Below are 15,782 nucleotides of genomic sequence, written 5' to 3' on the forward strand. Positions count from 1 at the left end.
TGTCCAGCTAGCTCTTAACGTAGCTGAACGTGAGAGATGGCCAAAGCTTTATCTCTACACCGACTCGTGGATGGTAGCCAATGCCTTGTGGGGTTGGCTGAAAGACTGGAAGAAGAATGGCTGGCAGAGGAAAGGAAAGCCAATCTGGGCTGCAGATCTGTGGCAAGACATTGCTGCTCGCATTGAGAGAATCCCAGTGAAAGTGAGACACATCGATGCTCACATTCCTAAGAGCAAAGCTACTGAGGAACAACAACACAACCATCAGGCAGATCTAGCTGCAAGAGTTTCCCAGGTGGACACAAACTCTGATCCTGATCCTGATCTTGACTGGAAACACCGAGGTGAGCTGTTCTTAGCTCGGTGGGCCCATGACTCGTCAGGACATCAAGGCAGAGATGCAACCTACCGATGGGCTCGTGACAGATCCATTGACATTTCCATGGATGCTATCACACAAGTCATCCATGACTGTGACATTTGTGCTGCTATTAAGCAGGCAAAGCGGATCAAGCCCTTGTGGTACGGTGACCGATGGTCCAAGTACAAGTATGGTGAAGCCTGGCAGATTGACTACATCACTCTACCTCGTTCTCGATCTGGTAAGCAGTATGTGCTGACTATGGTAGAGGCAAGCACTGGATGGCTGGAAACTTATCCAGTTCCTCATGCAACTGCACGTAACACCATTCTTGGCCTGGAGAGACAAATCCTGTGGAGACATGGAACTCCAGAGAGGATTGAGTCGGACAATGGAACTCATTTCAAGAACAATCTTGTGAAAAACTGGGCCAAAGAGCACGGCATCGAGTGGATATTCCACATTCCCTACTATGCACCAGCTGCAGGGAAGATCGAACGCTACAACGGTTTGCTGAAAACCACTCTCAAAGCCATGGGGGGTGGATCTTTGAAAAACTGGGAGAAACATTTAGCACAAGCAACCTGGTTGGTGAATAGTAGAGGTTCAGTGAATCGAGCTGGACCTGCCCAATCAGATTTGTTGCGAAAGGAGGAAGGTGATAGAGTTCCTGTTATCAGAGAAAAGAATCTGTTAGGCAAAACTGTTTGGGTATTTTCTCCTTCAGGAGAGGCCAAACCTGTCCGAGGGGTGGTTTCTGCTGAAGGTCCTGGTCACACCTATTGGGTGATGCAAGAAAATGGTGAAATTCAGTGTATTCCACAAAGAAATCTAACTTTGGCTGAGAGAGGTTAAATTCAGAGTGTTGCGCAGACACAGCATCGCGCCCAAGAGGAGAGTTCATGAGATCTACGGTGCACGAACCCTGAGAGCCCTGAGTCACCTGAGAGTCCCTGTTCCTTCCTTCGCTCCATCTGCGAGGAAACAAGCTGTTTGCTGTTTTTCCTGTGATTTGACTCTTTTGAATCATCTACATCTGAGATAGCCGGAATGGACTATGGTCTTTATTCACCTAGTGTTGTAGATATTATTTTAGATTAGATAAATGATAGTAGCAGCCAATGGAATTGTTTAGAAGGGGTGGACTGTGGTGGTTTGAAACTGTCTTTTTAATTTTTCCTTGCAAAGTTCAAAACAGAGAAAGTGAAAGAATGTAAATAAGTCACTATTGGGTGTAAGAAAGCAAAATAACGATTGTTCTAAACACTTCCATTGGATAGATAGAAATGTTTAAGAACTATTACCCAAAACAAAGGAGGCATTCTGCACATTCTGCGTTCGGCAGTGGGGGCAGTTGCTGGGCTGTCTGGCTGCTGTTTCTTCTTCTCTTCTGGCTGAAGATAACACACTGACCTTGGCAGCTAAGTTAACAACTTTCTGCTCTAACTAACTGTGCTTCTCTGTCCAGGGGGGTCTGGGGGGGAAGCTCCTGGGAGAGAGAGAGGCCCCTTTGGGAGGGTCCCCTTGGGGGGGAAGCAAAGGGAGATCGGTTGTGCTTTTTCTGTTGATTGTATATATTTGTGAATGTCGTGAATTTTGTATATTTTTAAATATTCATTGCATTTCATTGTAGATTTTAGACTCTGCTTGTAAATACAGCTTTTCATTTGCTTCCAATCTGGGCTAGCCTGGTTATTGTCGGTGGGGGGGGAATTTCAGCTCACACCGACACAAGTTAGTTAGAGCAGAAAGTTGTTAACTTAGCTGCCAAGGTCAGTGTGTTATCTTCAGCCAGAAGAGAAGAAGAAACAGCAGCCAGACAGCCCAGCAACTGCCCCCACTGCCGAACGCAGAATGTGCAGAATGCCTACTTTGTTTTGGGTAATAGTTCTTAAACATTTCTATCTATCCAATGGAAGTGTTTAGAACAATCGTTATTTTGCTTTCTTACACCCAATAGTGACTTATTTACATTCTTTCACTTTCTCTGTTTTGAACTTTGCAAGGAAAAATTAAAAAGACAGTTTCAAACCACCACAGTCCACCCCTTCTAAACAATTCCATTGGCTGCTACTATCATTTATCTAATCTAAAATAATATCTACAACACTAGGTGAATAAAGACCATAGTCCATTCCGGCTATCTCAGATGTAGATGATTCAAAAGAGTCAAATCACAGGAAAAACAGCAAACAGCTTGTTTCCTCGCAGATGGAGCGAAGGAAGGAACAGGGACTCTCAGGTGACTCAGGGCTCTCAGGGTTCGTGCACCGTAGATCTCATGGACTCTCCTCTTGGGCGCGATGCTGTATCTGCGCAACACTCTGAATTTAACCTCTCTCAGCCAAAGTTAGATTTTTTGTGGAATACACTGAATTTCACCATTTTCTTGCATCACCCAATAGGTGTGACCAGGACCTTCAGCAGAAACCACCCCTCGGACAGGTTTGGCCTCTCCTGAAGGAGAAAATACCCAAACAGTTTTGCCTAACAGATTCTTTTCTCTGATAACAGGAACTCTATCACCTTCTTCCTTTCGCAACAAATCTGATTGGGCAGGTCCAGCTCGATTCACTGAACCTCTACTATTCACCAACCAGGTTGCTTGTGCTAAATGTTTCTCCCAGTTTTTCAAAGATCCACCCCCCATGGCTTTGAGAGTGGTTTTCAGCAAACCGTTGTAGCGTTCGATCTTCCCTGCAGCTGGTGCATAGTAGGGAATGTGGAATATCCACTCAATGCCGTGCTCTTTGGCCCAGTTTTTTACAAGATTGTTCTTGAAGTGAGTTCCATTGTCCGACTCAATCCTCTCTGGAGTTCCGTGTCTCCACAGGATTTGTCTTTCCAGACCAAGAATGGTGTTACGTGCAGTTGCATGAGGAACTGGATAAGTTTCCAGCCATCCAGTGCTCGCCTCTACCATAGTCAGCACATACTGCTTACCAGATCGAGAACGAGGTAGAGTGATGTAGTCAATCTGCCAGGCTTCACCATACTTGTACTTGGACCATCGGTCACCGTACCACAAGGGCTTGATCCGCTTTGCCTGCTTAATAGCAGCACAAATGTCACAGTCATGGATGACTTGTGTGATAGCATCCATGGAAATGTCAATGGATCTGTCACGAGCCCATCGGTAGGTTGCATCTCTGCCTTGATGTCCTGACGAGTCATGGGCCCACCGAGCTAAGAACAGCTCACCTCGGTGTTTCCAGTCAAGATCAGGATCAGGATCAGAGTTTGTGTCCACCTGGGAAACTCTTGCAGCTAGATCTGCCTGATGGTTGTGTTGTTGTTCCTCAGTAGCTTTGCTCTTAGGAATGTGAGCATCGATGTGTCTCACTTTCACTGGGATTCTCTCAATGCGAGCAGCAATGTCTTGCCACAGATCTGCAGCCCAGATTGGCTTTCCTTTCCTCTGCCAGCCATTCTTCTTCCAGTCTTTCAGCCAACCCCACAAGGCATTGGCTACCATCCACGAGTCGGTGTAGAGATAAAGCTTTGGCCATCTCTCACGTTCAGCTACGTTAAGAGCTAGCTGGACAGCTTTTACCTCTGCAAATTGACTGGATTCTCCTTCTCCATCTCTCGCTTCTGCAACTCTGCGCGTTGGGCTCCACACTGCAGATTTCCATCTCCGCTTGTTCCCAACCAGACGACAGGAACCGTCTGTGAACAAAGCATATCTCTTTTCATCATCAGACAGATCACTGTAAGGAGGAGCTTCCTCAGCACGAGTTACTCTCTCCTCTGGAGGTTTTGCACAGCTTGTGCCTTCTGGCCAGTTTGTGATCACCTCCACCAAACCAGGCCTTTCGAGATTTCCCATTCGAGCTCTCTGTGTTATCAGAGCCATCCACTTAGACCAGGTAGCATCTGTTGCATGATGTGGTGAAGAACCTTTGCCTTTGAACATCCAATTCAGAACTGGCAATCTAGGAGCTAGAAGAAGTTGTGACTCAGTTCCGATCACTTCAGAAGCAGCTTTCACTCCTTCATAAGCAGCTAAAATCTCTTTCTCTGTTGGAGTGTAGTTTGCCTCTGAGCCTCTGTAGCCACGACCCCAGAAACCAAGAGGACGTCCTCGTGTCTCCCCTGGAGCTCTTTGCCATAAGCACCAGGTTGGACCATTGTCACTCGCGGCCGTGTACAGAATGTTCTTAATGTCTGGACCAGTTCGGACAGGTCCCAGACCCATCGCTTGGACTACCTCTCGCTTGATCTGGTCAAAGGCTGCTTGTTGCTCAGGACCCCATTGGAAACTGTTTCTCTTTCGAGTCACATCATAGAGAGGTTTCACAATCTGACTGTATCCAGGAATGTGCAGTCTCCAAAATCCCACTATGCCTAAGAAACGCAGAGTTTCTTTCTTGTTGATGGGATTTGCCATGGTGGAGACTCTGTTTATCACATCCATTGGGATGTGACGGCGACCATCTTGCCACCGCACTCCCAGAAACTGGATTTCTCTGGCAGGTCCTTTCACCTTGTCTCGCTTGATAGCGAAACCAGCTTGCAAGAGAATGTCAATGATTTTGTTACCTTTCTCGAAGACTTCTTCAGCAGTCTCACCCCAGACGATGATGTCATCGATGAACTGAATGTGTTCTGGAGCTCCACCTTTCTCCAAAGCATCATGGATCACTGCATGGCAGATGGTTGAACTGTGAATCCACCCCTGGGGCAAACGATTGAATGTGTACTGAATGCCTCTCCAGGTGAAAGCAAACTGAGGCCTGCATTCCTCTGCTATGGGAATAGAGAAGAAAGCATTAGCAATGTCTATGGTAGCATACCATTTGGCCTGCTTGGATTCCAGCTCATATTGGAGTTCCATCATGTCTGGTACAGCTGCACTCATGGGTGGAGTTACTTCATTCAAGGCACGGAAATCAACTGTCAGACGCCACTCTCCATTCTGCTTTCTCACAGGCCAGATTGGACTGTTGAAAGGTGAATGAGTTTTGCTGATGACCTTCTGACTCTCCAACTGACGAATCAAGTTTTGAATGGGCACCAAAGAGTCACGGTTGGTTCTGTATTGTCTGTGATGCACAGTTTGAGAAGCAACCGGCAGCTTTACATCCTCTATCTCATGTTGTCCCACAACTGCAGATTCATCTGAAAGCTCAGGTCTAATGGACAACTTCAATTTTCCTCCATCAATTTCTACAGTTGCTATTCCAAAAGCCCATTTGTAACCCTTAGGGTCTTTAAAACGCCCTTCTCTCAGAAAGTCAATTCCCAAAATACAAGGTGCATTAGGACCTGTTACAATAGTATGTTTCTTCCACTGCTTCCCAGTTAAACTTATATCAACCTCTATCTTAAACAACTCTTGAGATCCACCAGTGACTCCCTGAATAGTTATAGATTCTCCCCCTTGATAATTTGATGGTATTATGGTGCACTGAGCTCCTGTGTCAACCAAGGCCCTGTACTTCTGAAATTTTGAAGTGCCAGGCCACTGGATGTACACATCCCAATAGATTCTGTTATCTCCATTATCCCTTACCTCCCCCTGGCGGAAGGCAGGGCACCCCTAATGGTGGGGATTACCTCCACATGTACAGCTGGCACAATGTCCAGCACCAGAATTAGGATCACTGTTGGAGCTATCAGAGTTGTTCTGGGAAACTGAGGAAGCGACAGCTACCCTCCTGGTATTGCTACCTCGGGATCTGCCCCTCTGCAGCTCCCGTAACCTCTTGAAAAGATCAGAAGTTGGTTGACCATCCCATCTGTTCATGTTCTCACCAAACTGATCACGCAGAGTTATCCAGATACTGCCACGTGATTGCCTCTGCTGTCTGTTTTGGTTTGACCTATTCTGGAATGGCCTTCTTGGAGCACGTCTGTTTCTGACAGCTGAAACTTGTATCCATCTGGAGGAAGAGGAATCAGAATCATCCCCCTTCATCAAGTTGGATATGGAGGTTTTAAGTTCCTCCTTCAGCTCTTTCATGCAATTCTCCATCTTTCCAGACAGAGTTTCAATGGCTGAAACCAAAGAAGTACGTGCAAGACTATCCTCCAATTGCCTCATTTGGTCAGTGAAATGGCCAACAGTGGGAGGCACTCCACCATAATTTCTTGCCACAATCCTGCTTGCCAGAATAGTAGCATAATTAGGAGGAGCAAGCTTAATGAGCTTTTTGGCAAGGCCTGTTCCAACAGGAATTTCATCAGGATTCAGAGTCTTATGATCTCCATACATTATTTCTCTCACAGCAAATTCTCTCAGACGCTTGATTCCCTCAGCTATTGTGGTCCAAGGCTTAGGGTTCCATGGTAAATCATCTCTGCTGGGGTACCTCAGCGAGACTGCCAGTAGGAGGCGTGCCCACAGAGAAACTTTACCAATGCACTTGCCTAGGTGCCTGTCTATGCCTGTATCCTTTGAGAGCATCCCCAACTGAGAGGCTGACTTGTCACCTACCACCAATGCTGGGGCTCCCATATCAAAACACCTGGCTAGCCAAGACAGGACTGGCTCATTATCTCCTCTGATGTAATCCTTCCTCACATGTCTAATTTCCTGTCTGGGTGCATTAGCTGACTGTATGTCATCCCCATCATCATCATCATCATCATCCTGAGGTCGCTGTCCCCATAATCCTATTTTAATCCTCTGTTGAATTTCTTTGAGTTCAGAGGCACTACCAGCAGTTGCTAATCTACTAGGGTCTACATCCTGACCTACATCTCCATCATCCATGTGGGGTCTCAAGAGGTCTACCAGAGTTTTAAGGCTAACCCTCTCTTCCTCATCAGAAGGATCTTTCTTAACAGAGGGACCCTGAGTAGAAGGACCCTCATCTCCATCTGCACCATCTCCTGCAGCATCTGCATCTCCTTTACGCTTTCTGGTTACAGTGGCCACCAAATTTACTGGCTTGGTTTTCACATTCACAGCAGAGTTGGAAGAGCAAGTAGCCTTATGTCTTTCTTGATACAGTGCTATCAGTAGCCATATGATTATTCCAAGAAGCAACAAAATTAAGATTAAGGCTAGTACAAGATATCTAGGGTACCACTGGTTCCAAAGACCCTCTGTAGTTGTAAGAGGAGTAACAAACTCATATGTGTCTGCTAGCAGATCCATAGTTGAGTTACCATAGCTTCTTAGCCCAATAAGACCATAACAGAATTCACCAACATTCAGTAACTTGTTCTTAACCCAAAGAAATGACTTATATGCCACATATCTCACAATCTTGTCTATCATGCAGGAAACAGCCCATCTGTAGACAATCACACTGATAACAGAGGAAATAAAATTACTCAAAATCCAAAACAGCTTCATTTTGCTTCCTAATCTGAGCAGAAATAAATCACAAGCAATCGAGCCCCACGTTGGGCGCCAAAAATAAAAAGTGTGTCGGTGTGAGCTGAAATTCCCCCCCCACCGACAATAACCAGGCTAGCCCAGTCTGGAAGCAAATGAAAAGCTGTATTTACAAGCAGAGTCTAAAATCTACAATGAAATGCAATGAATATGTACAAATATACAAAATTCACAACATTCACAAATATATACAATCAACAGAAAAAGCACAACCGATCTCCCTTTGCTTCCCCCCAAGGGGACCCTCCCAAAGGGGCCTCCCTCTCCCAGGAGCTTCCCCCCCAGACCCCCCTGGACAGAGAAGCAGAGTTAGTTAAGCAGAAAGTTGTTAACTTAGCTGCCAAGGTCAGTGTGTTATCTTCAGCCAGAAGAGAAGAAGAAACAGCAGCCAGACAGCCCAGCAACTGCCCCCACTGCCGAACGCAGAATGTGCAGAATGCCTCCTTTGTTTTGGGTAATAGTTCTTAAACATTTCTATCTATCCAATGGAAGTGTTTAGAACAATCGTTATTTTGCTTTCTTACACCCAATAGTGACTTATTTACATTCTTTCACTTTCTCTGTTTTGAACTTTGCAAGGAAAAATTAAAAAGACAGTTTCAAACCACCACAGGGAGGAACTGTAGAAGCTGCAGGGGAGATCTGCCAGGATGGGGATTGACATCTCTGTGGAGAGGCTGAGGGACCTGGGCTTCTTCAACCTGCTGAAGGGAGGCTCAGGACACTGCCCTAGCAGTGAGCACGTGGCTGAAGGGTGGTTTCAGAGAGGATGGAGCTCCTGTGGGGAGTGGAGAGACACCAAAACCTCCACACAGTGCAGCTTGGAAGGTTCAGGCTGGAGGTGAGGCCAAAGAAATGTCCCTCAAAGAGCAGACCTGCTCTGCATGAGGCCATCCTGAGGGGTCAGGAAATGGCAGGGAGAGCTGAGACAGCTGAGGGAAAGGGATGGAAATGGCAGGGGGAGAGCTGGGTGGGGAAGCAAGAGTGGTGTCAGCAGCCTGAAGGCAAAGAGCTGCAGGCATGGGACAGTGTAGGACAGGCTGCAGTAGGGATGGCCAAGGGCTCTGGCAAGGCTGAGAGGCCCAACAGGACCAAGGGCTTTGTGCCCTTGGCTCTGCCACTTGCCTCTGCCACCAAGGCCTGTGAGGAGAAACTTTGCTTTGAGCCTTTCAGGCTCTGCTTTCCCAAGGGCTGTGCTCAGGCCTTGGCCTTTCTGCTCCATAAACCAAAGCCAAGGTTTTGTCCCCTGCACTTTGCCTTTGTCTCCCTGCAGTCACAGCCTCCAATCAGCTGCTCTAAAGAGTCCCTGGGGAGGCTTTGTCAGTAACGACCCTCAGTGGGACCCATTCATGCTTCAAGGTACTTTGGATGTTTCTTCTGACTTGGGCTTCTTCAGAGGTTTCTTCAGTCTCCTGGCCCTACCTGAGGATCATGGACTCAGCCCCAATACTCCATGGGGCTCATTAAAATCCTGACAAGCAACATCTCATCCTCTAATTCTTGCCAAGATTTCTGCAGCTAATTGGAGAGGGTTTTATTACACAAAGCATCTGATAAAAATCATTTTACAGTGTACATTTCATTACTTTTCAGCAGGAGTTTTCTCTTTGCAAGCAAACCACAGCAAAACCTGACAAGGTCTGATCAGGAGGACCACACTCTGCAGCCATCTGCTCAGTACTAGATGTGGCTGATGGAGAAATGCTGCCAGGAGAAACTTCTTTGCAGGCTCTGGAGTTACTTTCATCCTTGCTGCTTCTTCTGGAGGTCACAAAGTGTCACAGAATTTCCTACCCTGCTCTCTGCTCAGCCTCACTGCCCACTGCCCCCAGCAGAGCCCAGAGCCACACATGAGGGAGAGGATCTGCCTTGTCCGGGTCTGAGGGTCAGCACTTGGTCCTTTGGATCACTGAAACCCCTCCAGGTATCCTCAGCATCAGAGCCCCCTTTAGCTGCTTGTCCTGACCTGTCAGAACTGCCTCAGTTCTCTGCTCTCCCCAGAGCCTGAGGACACTTTCCCAGTAGTGACATGCAAGCTGAGATGCAAGCATGGACATGGGGTGTGGGGTGAGAGGAACCTGAGTGAGCACAAACACCATCAGCTGTTGCTGGGGGTACCAAGGCACTGGAGGTGTGAGGAGCCTCCCAGCCTCTGGCAGGGGCAGCAGGAGGCCAGGGACACTCTGTTTGCTCCAGTGCAGGACCTGTGTGAGTGATGTGGAAAGACTCTGTTGAACACCCTGAGGTGCAGAAGGAGTTCATGAGGCCAGCTCAGGTGTGGACACCTGCCCCAAGAAGGGGCTGCACACAGACCAATATGATCGGCAGAATCCGTTATTGATTTCTAAGCTCACACTTATATATGCTTACAGTTAATTATGCCTACTAGTCAACTACTGATTGGCTTACAGCTAGGTGTCAACCCCACCTCTTGCAGGTTAAACATTCCATTCGGCTTAATCACAACATCCTGTTTTTCTCAGGCCTGGTACTTTCCAGCTTTTCCCTCCTCCGCCCTAGGACACTGCAGCCCTGCCAGTTTGCAAGTCACAATGATTCAGCTAAACCCATCTTGTCCTAAGGCGCTGTATATCTTCCTCAGTAAAGTCCATCAGGCCTTCATGTCCTTTCTTTGCCAACCATTCCTCAACAGCCACCTGGCAGAGCTCTGACATTTGTGTGTGTGACTGCAGAACAAACCTCCCTGGCCCAGGCAGATTCACCTCAGGTGTCCTGCACAGGCTCCTTGCAGTGTTGCTGTCTGCTCACATCACCCTTCCTGGGCTGTGCCCTGAGATGTGCGCAGAGCCATCAGAGAGGTTCTTGCTCCTTGGAAAAGGCACCTTCAGGAAGGCCAAGAAGGAGGCTGGGGCAAACTCCAGGCTGCTCACCCTCAGCACAGTGGTGCTGCTGGGTCAGAAGTGATAGGTCAGATACTCCTGCAGCCATCTGCAGGCCCTTGCAGGACAAGAGAGAGATCATCAAACTGTCTGGGGAGGGGCAAGAAGGAGATGGTGTGTGCCTGGACCTTAGCCAGGACTTTGCCATGGTCTCTTTAGAGCCAGATTGGTGACAGCAGCCCAAATGTCACCAGGGTAGAGTCCTCCTGGCAGCCACTTGCCAGTGGCATCCCTCAGGGCAAGCCCTTGGGCCAGCACTCTGCAATGTCTTCATCAGCTCCCTGCACTTTCTGAGCCAGGGCCTCTGCAGCTCCCTTGGGGATGAGGCCAAACCGGGCACAGGCCTTGAGGGACCTCAGCTGCTTCACCCTGCCCTGAGCAGGCTGATTGCACAAGATGATGTGCAGGAGCCTCTTCCACAGAGCACCAGGACACAGCCAGCAGCAACTCTGAGGAAGGTTTCTCCACTCAGCCCCTTGGGAGGAAATCTGCCAGATGCAGTTGATGAAACTTTGATCTGCTGAGGCTCTGGCCACAAGGAAGCTGATGGTTGGCTGTGGGATCATGTGGTCAGTTGTGTCTCAGGAGCTCTCCAGTCAGTAGGAAGCCAAGGAGTGTGAAGGGGCTTGACTATAGCCTTGCAGAATCCCCAGCATGACACAGTCTTAGAGTGTCCTTAACATCACACAGCCCAGAAGCCTTTCACACAAGAAGTAGCTAACAGGAAGTTCCTAATCGAGTATCTCTTGCCCAAAGTACCTCATTTTGATAGACTTTCTTAACCCTCTCATTCATTCATGGCACCAGCAGAATCCCTAACCCTGTGTATAAACTAAAGCATGCTCCAATCAAAGGTGCCAGCACCTCTGGCTCATGCAGGATGTTCTTCTTGGCTCATGCAGGAAAACAACTTTGCAGCTTGTAGCTGGTCAGCAGAGAATCAGAGACTCTACACACAGCCAGGCAGCTGCCCTTGTGTGAACAACAGCAGCTGCAACCTAGGAAAGGAGGAGAAGCAGGGAATTCTAAAGCAAGGGATCATCACCACCTGGCATCCAGCACTGCCTCACCAGTCGTAAAGCCTTCCCAGAGTGGGGGAGCTCCACACACCCAAGTTGCTCTCACAGCTTTAGAGGTTCCCAGTCACACATGCACTTGCACTTCCTTAGCTGTTTGACACTTCCTTGCCCAAATGCCTTTCTGGACTTCTCTCCACGTTGTACAGCTCCAAACTGTGCCTGTGGCAGTTCTTTGTGGGGAGGGCTCTCTCCACCTGAAGACCATGACATTTGCACACTCACTTTCAGCTTCCAAGGCAGCATCTGGAGCACACAACTTGTGGATTTGTGCAGCAGCTCAACCAGCTCCAGCTTGCGTAGCAACAGCTCACAGTTCTGCCAGGCACACTGCTTAGAGCTGCAGAGCTAAGTTCAGAGCCAAGTGTAAGACAGACGTCCTGGGGGAGTATTTCTGGGCACTGTGCTGAGCCACAGCATCCTTTCTTGCAATCATTTAACTTTTTACACTTGTCAAGCTTCTAAAAAACTCAACAGTCAAAAAATCTCTTCCCACTTCTGGGTGGGTGAAAAGCTTGAGGGAAGCCCCAGGTCAGCAGGAATCGATCAGGAACACTGCTGAGCTAGGGAGAAGGCTTTTGGAAGCGCCAGGCCTGCTGGAAAGCAGCAGAGCCCCTTAGTGGAAAGCTGAGAGAAGCATTCTGAGTGCTTCCAAACACCTCCGTGAGACCCCCCAACACCCTCCATAGATTCTGAAAAATCAATCCTAGAAACCTCCAGACCCCAAACACCTAACATCCCTTGAGTCCTCCCCAAAAAACCCTCTGAGATGTCCCTGAGATCACTCCCACGAATACACTCTCAAGGCTCTTCTGAGAACCTCACTTTGATCTCCTGAACTGGGCACACAGCCGCATTGCTGTGCTGACTTAGCACTGTAATTGTTCTCATCAGCACTAATTGGCCTTCAGAAGGGCAGAAGGTGTTTGATTCTGCTGCAGTCCCCAGCCTCTGAAAAATGCAGGTGAAAAAGTGGTGATTTTGGTTCAATCTGCTGGAAAGGCCCTTTCAGGGGATCAGCATTAACCCAACAGACCCTGGCTGGATCTATTTGTGCCTCCCCCGCACTGTGGGCTGCACACTGGTGTGGCTGCGGCGATGCTTGGTGAGACTGGAGCTGCTGCTGTAGCTCTTGTTACAGTCAGGGCAGGTGAAAGGCTTCTCACCAGTGTGCACATGACGGTGCTGGGTGAGATTGGAGCTGCTGCTGAAGCTCTTGCCGCAGTCAGCACAGGTGAAAGGCTTCTCACCAGTGTGCACATGACGGTGCTTGGTGAGATAGGAACTAAAGCTGAAGCTCTTGCCACAGTCAGCACAGGTGAAAGGCTTCTCACCAGTGTGCACACGACGGTGCTTGGTGAGGCTGGAGCTCTGTGTGAAGCTCTTGCCACAGTCAGCACAGGTGAAAGGCTTCTCACCAGTGTGCACACGACGGTGCCGGGTGAGGTAAGAGCTCTGTGTGAAGCTCTGGCCGCAGTGGGCACAGCTGTAGGGTTTGTCATGGCTGTGGATGAGTTGGTGCCGGATGAATAAAGTGCTCGTGGTGAAGCTCTTGCTGCACTCAGCACAGGGGAACAGCTTCTCTCCAGTGTGGATGCGGCGGTGGATGGTGAGGGTAGAGCTGTCTTTGAAGCTCTTGCCACAGTCAGCACAGGTGAAAGGCTTCTCACCAGTGTGTACACGGTGGTGCCGCGTGAGGTTGGATCTCTCTGTGAAGCTCTTGCCGCAGTCAGCACAGGTGAAAGGCTTCTCACCAGTGTGCACACGACGGTGCTCGGTGAGGGTGGAGCTCCGTCTGAAGCTCTTGCCGCAGTGAGCACAGCTGTAGGGTTTGTCACCGCTGTGGATGAGTTGGTGCTGGATGAATAAAGTGCTCGTGGTGAAGCTCTTGCCGCACTCAGCACAGGGGAACAGCTTCTCTCCAGTGTGGATGCGGCGGTGGATGGTGAGTTTGGAGCTGTATTTGAAGCTCTTCCTGCAGGCCTTGCAGGTGAAGGATTTCTCACTGCTGTGGCTGAGGCATTGCTTCACAAGGTCATTTTTCCTGCTGAACCTCTTGCCATAGTTACCACAGATGAAGGCATGGGGGCCAGGATGGGGGCAGGGATGCTTCACTGGCACTGAGCCAGCTGGGAAGCTCTGCCCACACTCAGGGCACTGATTCAGCTGCTCAGCTGGCACAGAGGGACCTGCTGTGCCCTCATCCTCCTCCTCATCCCGGTCACCTTCATCCTCATCTTCCTCCTTCTGCTCACACAAAGCATCATCCTCTGCTGTATCCTCCATCTTGTCATCCTCTTCCTTTGGGCTCCACTTCTGCTCCTTCATCTTGTTCTCAGGGTAGTTCTCATCCCAGCTATTCTCTGCATCCTTCTGTAAGGCCATGCTGGTGGGGGAAGAGGTCATAGCTGTGGCCTAGGGAAGATGGAAGCACCTGAGCCCAGGGACCTCAAACCTTGACCTGTCTGGCTCATGACAGGCCCTGACTCCCAACACCTCCCAATACACAACACTCAGCTGGGGCAAGGAAAAGAGAATAGCTCTCAAACCCCCAGTTCCTGCCATGGTGTAAGGTCAGACCTCCAATACCTGTGCTGAGACCTCAGGTTCCTGTGAGCAGTGAGGTGAGGCTCCTTGGGACTTACAAGAGGTCTCTTCAAGAATCAAGAAGGTTGGAAGAGACCTCAAGGATCATCGAGTCCAACCTGTCACCCTACACCTCATGCCTATCTAAACCATGGCACCAAGTGCCACGTCCAATCCCCTCTTGAACACCTCCAGGGATGGTGACTCCACCACCTCCCTGGGCAGCACATTCCAATGGCCAACCACTCTCTCTATGAAGAACTTTCTCCTCACCTCCAGCCTAAACCTCCCCTGGCGCAGCTTGAGACTGTGTCCTCTTGTTCTGGTGCTGGTTGCCTGGGAGAAGAGACCAAACCCCTCCTGGCTACAACCTCCCTTCTGGCTACAACCTCCCTTCAGGTAGTTGTAGACAGCAATGAGGTCTCTCCTGAGCCTCCTCTTCTCCAGGCTAAACAGTCCCAGCCCCCTCAGCCTCTCCTCATAGGGCTTGTGCTCAAGGCCTCTCACCAGCCTCGTTGCCCTTCTCTGGACATGCTCCAGCAATTCAACATCTTTCCTAAACTGAGGGGCCCAGAACTGAACACAGGACTCAAGGTGTGGCCTAACCAGTGCTGTGTACAGGGGTACAATGACCTCCCTGCTCCTGCTGGCCAAACTATGCCTGATGCAGGCCAGGATGCCATTGGCTCTCTTGGCCACCTGGGCACACTGCTGGCTCATGTTCAGGCAGCTGTCAACCAGTACCCCCAGGTCCCTTTCCACCTGGCTGCTCTCCAGCCACTCTGACCCCAGCCTGTAGCTCTGCATGGGGTTGTTGTGGCCAAAGTGCAGCACCCGGCACTTGGACTTGTTGAATGCCACCAGGTTGGACTCTGCCCATCTGTCCAGCCTGGCAAGGTTCCTCTGCAGAGCCCTTCTACCTTCTAACAGATCAACACCTGCTCCCAGCTTGGTGTCATCTGCAAATTTACTGATGATGGACTCAATCCCCTCATCCAGATCATCAATAAAGATATTGAACAGGATGGGGCCCAGCACTGATCCCTGGGGGACACCACTAGTGACAGGCTGCCAGCTGGATGTGGCACCATTCACCACCACTCTCTGGGCTCGGCCCTCCAGCCAGTTCCTAACCCAGCGCAGAGTGCTGCTGTCCAAGCCACAAGCTGCCAGTTTGGCCAAGAGTTTGCTGTGGGGGACAGTGTCAAAGGCCTTGCTGAAGTCCAGGTAGACTACATCCACAGCCTTTCCCACGTCCACCAGGCGGGTCACCTGATCATAGAAGGAGATCAGGTTGGTGAGGCAGGACCTGCCCTTCCTAAATCCATGTTGGCTGGGCCTGATTCCTTGGCTATCCTTCAGGTATGCAGTGATTGCCCCCAAGACAATCTGCTCCATGATTTTCCCTGGCACTGAGGTCAGGCTGACAGGCCTGTAGTTCCCAGGTTCTTCTGTTCATCCCTTCTTGTGGATGGGCGTGTCTTCCCACTCTCCTCGAGCATGGCAGCAGT

At 49.6% G+C, this 15,782-nt stretch overlaps 1 protein-coding gene across 1 annotated transcript; it reads right to left on the bottom strand.

Moving 5' to 3' along the window:
• Positions 1 to 12,732: 12,732 nt before the first annotated feature.
• On the bottom strand, positions 12,733 to 14,070 carry LOC128980599 (oocyte zinc finger protein XlCOF6.1-like). Its single transcript, XM_054399060.1, has 2 exons — positions 13,911 to 14,070; positions 12,733 to 13,814 (listed from the first exon to the last, which is right to left on the bottom strand). The coding sequence occupies exons 1-2, from the start codon at positions 14,068 to 14,070 to the stop codon at positions 12,733 to 12,735; spliced, it is 1,242 nt and encodes a 413-aa protein (XP_054255035.1).
• Positions 14,071 to 15,782: the final 1,712 nt, after the last annotated feature.

This window comes from Indicator indicator, unplaced genomic scaffold, assembly GCF_027791375.1.
Source record: "Indicator indicator isolate 239-I01 unplaced genomic scaffold, UM_Iind_1.1 iindUn_scaffold_368, whole genome shotgun sequence".
Classification (NCBI taxonomy): Eukaryota; Metazoa; Chordata; class Aves; order Piciformes; family Indicatoridae; genus Indicator; species Indicator indicator.